The following is a 2,815-nucleotide window of genomic DNA, read 5'->3' as shown; positions in this document are numbered from 1 at the left end:
ATTTATATAAAATTAAGATTGATGATGCGATACAGCATTTATTTACACATATATACATAAACAACCTTGTTAACTGCGAAAGAGAACACATATATGAACAAAAGAACATACAAATATATTTTGTAACAGCATTGTACAAAGATTTCGTAATACAAATAATACAACCAGTAATATAATTTTATATCTTTATACAGTTTTAATGCAAATTGTCCTTTGACTTGTTTACAGTGCTAAGTAAAGTTAACTTTTCGTGCCTTTTTCTCTGCAAAGTCTTTAATTAAAGTATCAGTGTCAAGCTCACACAGAACATCACATTCAATAGACACCATAGAAAGGCCTACAAGACGCTCTTGCGTCATCGTTGATCGTAGGTAGTTCTTCGTAAGTTTCAACTTGGAGAAACTTCTTTCTGCTGAAGCTACACTTACAGGAATAGTTAGTAAGATTCTTAGAGCAATAGTTGCATTTGGAAATAACCTAATAAGGGAGTTTTTGCAAATATATGTAAGTTCTTGCAACGGTTTGCTCCCACTTTCAGAACCGAGAAATGAAGGTAAAAGTAAGAGCTCTTGATATAACTGAAATCCGTCAATATCACAGTGATCTTTGTCTGTTAAAGATAGTTGTAAGTCCTTGCAACACTTTAGTAAATACTCTTTGTCCGTTATTGGATGGATGTCATACAAAAACCCAAATATTTCGCTGTGCTGCTTCAGTTGTTGAAATCTTTCATTCAGGGAACAGATAATTGTGTCTAATGTGCAAAAATAGAAGTTACATTTAAACGCACTGTATGGATCATTAAGCGGTTCGTCTTCAGATTCATACAAAAATTGTCGTTTGACTTTTCTAGGTCGGAGTTTTGGTTCATTCTCAAATTGTGGTTGAATGTCGAGCTCTTCAGCAATTACTTTGGCATCAACCAAAATATTCTGGAAACCTTCATCACTTCGCATGTTCTCAACGCGACACTTAGTTTTCTTAAGCAGATCAACTGCTTGCTGGATGTCCACTGATTCTTGTTGGAAAACGTGGCTAGCCACATTAACACAAGAAAGAACTTCATACCCAAACACCACAACACAAACGAACTTAAAATTCAGGAGCTTCCTAGCCAGGGAACAAGCATTATTTTTGCCCATAACGTCTATCTTTGAGTCCTTTGATGCTTCGAAAAGAGCATCGTAAATTTCTCCTAACTGGTAGCGAAACGATTTGACAGCATCAATACAACTCTCCCATCTAGTATCACTAAGAGGTTTCAAAGTGAAATTGGATATATATTTTTGCAGAACAGACCAACAATATGTGGAACTAGAAAAATAATTGTATACTTCTTGCAATAAAGCAAAAAAAAAAAAAATTACAGCCCCACTACAGCACATTGCAGAATCATTCACAACCAAATTCAATGAATGGGAGCTACAATGGACAAAAAATGCTCGATTATTTAGATCTAATATTCTTTTTTGAATGCCTGAGTGCTTTCCTTTCATATTGGCACCGTTATCATACCCTTGGCCACGCATGTTTGAGAGAGGAACTTTCAGTTTTTCTAATTCTTCCAAAATAGTGGTAGTTAGTCCTTCTCCTGAAGAATCATTTATGCACAAAAATCCCAAAAAATGTTCTTCAATGGATGGTTCCTTACCCAGTTCTACCTTTTATTAGATCAGTCAAAATTTTATCCTTTATTTTTGACCCAAGGAGTTCAATTATTTCATTTTGAATGTCCTTGCTCAAATAATGCACATGTGTCTCTTTACATGTTATTCGTCGCAAATCCTCAGCCATAGTAACATCAAACTGTGCAATACACTCAACTAGTTTGAGAAAATTGCCGTTGTTTCTTGAGTAAATAGTGTCATTTTGACCACGAAATGCCAAGTTCTGGGAAGCAAGAAACTGAATTATACACAGCAGTCGTTTGAGAACCTCTTTCCAACGCTCAATTTCATTGCGAATAATTGCTTGGTTTTCAGCGTCAACTGTTTTACCTGACTGTAATCGGTTTGCAAGTTCAAACCACGATTGGAAAGCCTTCATGTGAGTCAAAGATCTATCATGGTCTGATAACAGTCCGGACATATGCTTCCAATCCGAAAAACCTTCACGAGAAAAGAGTGACATTGTAGTACCACCGAAAAGACGGCAACAGAAACAAAAGGTGCTTTGCAGGCCAAGTGACCGTCATATCTTTATTTATGTGACTCCCCAGTTTTCCTGCCGTTGAAAAGCGGAAAGTTCGGGGATTGAACCCAGGAGCACGTAGACATGAGTCCAACGCTTTAACCTCTAGACTATGGAGGCCCTCTACTTAATTAATAGATGAATGCTTGAAATACAGCTAAAGTTGGTTGATACACATCTAACGAGTAAAAGTCTTATCGCTTTGGTACATGTATCAAGCATCAGTGTTGGTATAGAATGTAATTATTGCTACTTATATCAATGGGGAAAGAACTTTCTTTGAGCCTGAAGTTCGCCGCCTATCTGAGAGGCCGCCACTCTACCCACCCCAGCCTGCTAAGACGCTACGTGTGTAAACATCTCTTCTCTATTAAACATAATAAAACGAAAATACGTTGCGTAATGTGGGCCTACTTACCTGTACTGTGTTGTTATCTTCTGGAATATTTGTTGATTTCTTGCTGGTTTTCTCATTCTCTGGTTCTACGTTTTCATTTCCATTATTGTCTGTTTCAGGAGTACGAAAGAATTTCTTTAATGCTACTGCCTGTTTCTCATTTTCAGCCGCTAATTGTGCTCTTCTTTTTCTGTATACATTTCCAGAAGGCTTCTTTTTTTCCGACAT

At 36.9% G+C, this 2,815-nt stretch overlaps 1 protein-coding gene across 1 annotated transcript; it reads right to left on the bottom strand.

Moving 5' to 3' along the window:
* Positions 1-230: 230 nt before the first annotated feature.
* Positions 231-2,815, bottom strand: LOC145685473 (zinc finger MYM-type protein 1-like). The gene is made up of 3 exons (XM_081757871.1): positions 2,609-2,815; positions 1,652-1,890; positions 231-1,314 (listed from the first exon to the last, which is right to left on the bottom strand). Exons 1-3 carry the CDS (start codon positions 2,813-2,815, stop codon positions 231-233), a joined length of 1,530 nt encoding a protein of 509 aa, XP_081613997.1.

Source organism: Thermobia domestica, chromosome 5, assembly GCF_964235325.1.
Source record: "Thermobia domestica chromosome 5, izTheDome1.hap1.1, whole genome shotgun sequence".
Classification (NCBI taxonomy): domain Eukaryota; kingdom Metazoa; phylum Arthropoda; class Insecta; order Zygentoma; family Lepismatidae; genus Thermobia; species Thermobia domestica.
The sequence above is the reverse complement of the archived record's forward strand: the minus strand, read 5'-3'. Positions and strand labels throughout refer to the sequence as shown.

Coding starts and splice junctions, on each gene's coding strand:
- LOC145685473 (XM_081757871.1), bottom strand. CDS start 2,815: ATGTCGGAAAAAAAGAAGCCTTCTGGAAATGTATACAGAAAAAGAAGA. Junction 1,891..2,608: donor AAGATAACAACACAGTACAG/GTAAGTAGGCCC, acceptor CTTGCTTCCCAG/AACTTGGCATTTCGTGGTCA. Junction 1,315..1,651: donor CTAATAAAAGGTAGAACTGG/GTAAGGAACCAT, acceptor TTATTTTTCTAG/TTCCACATATTGTTGGTCTG.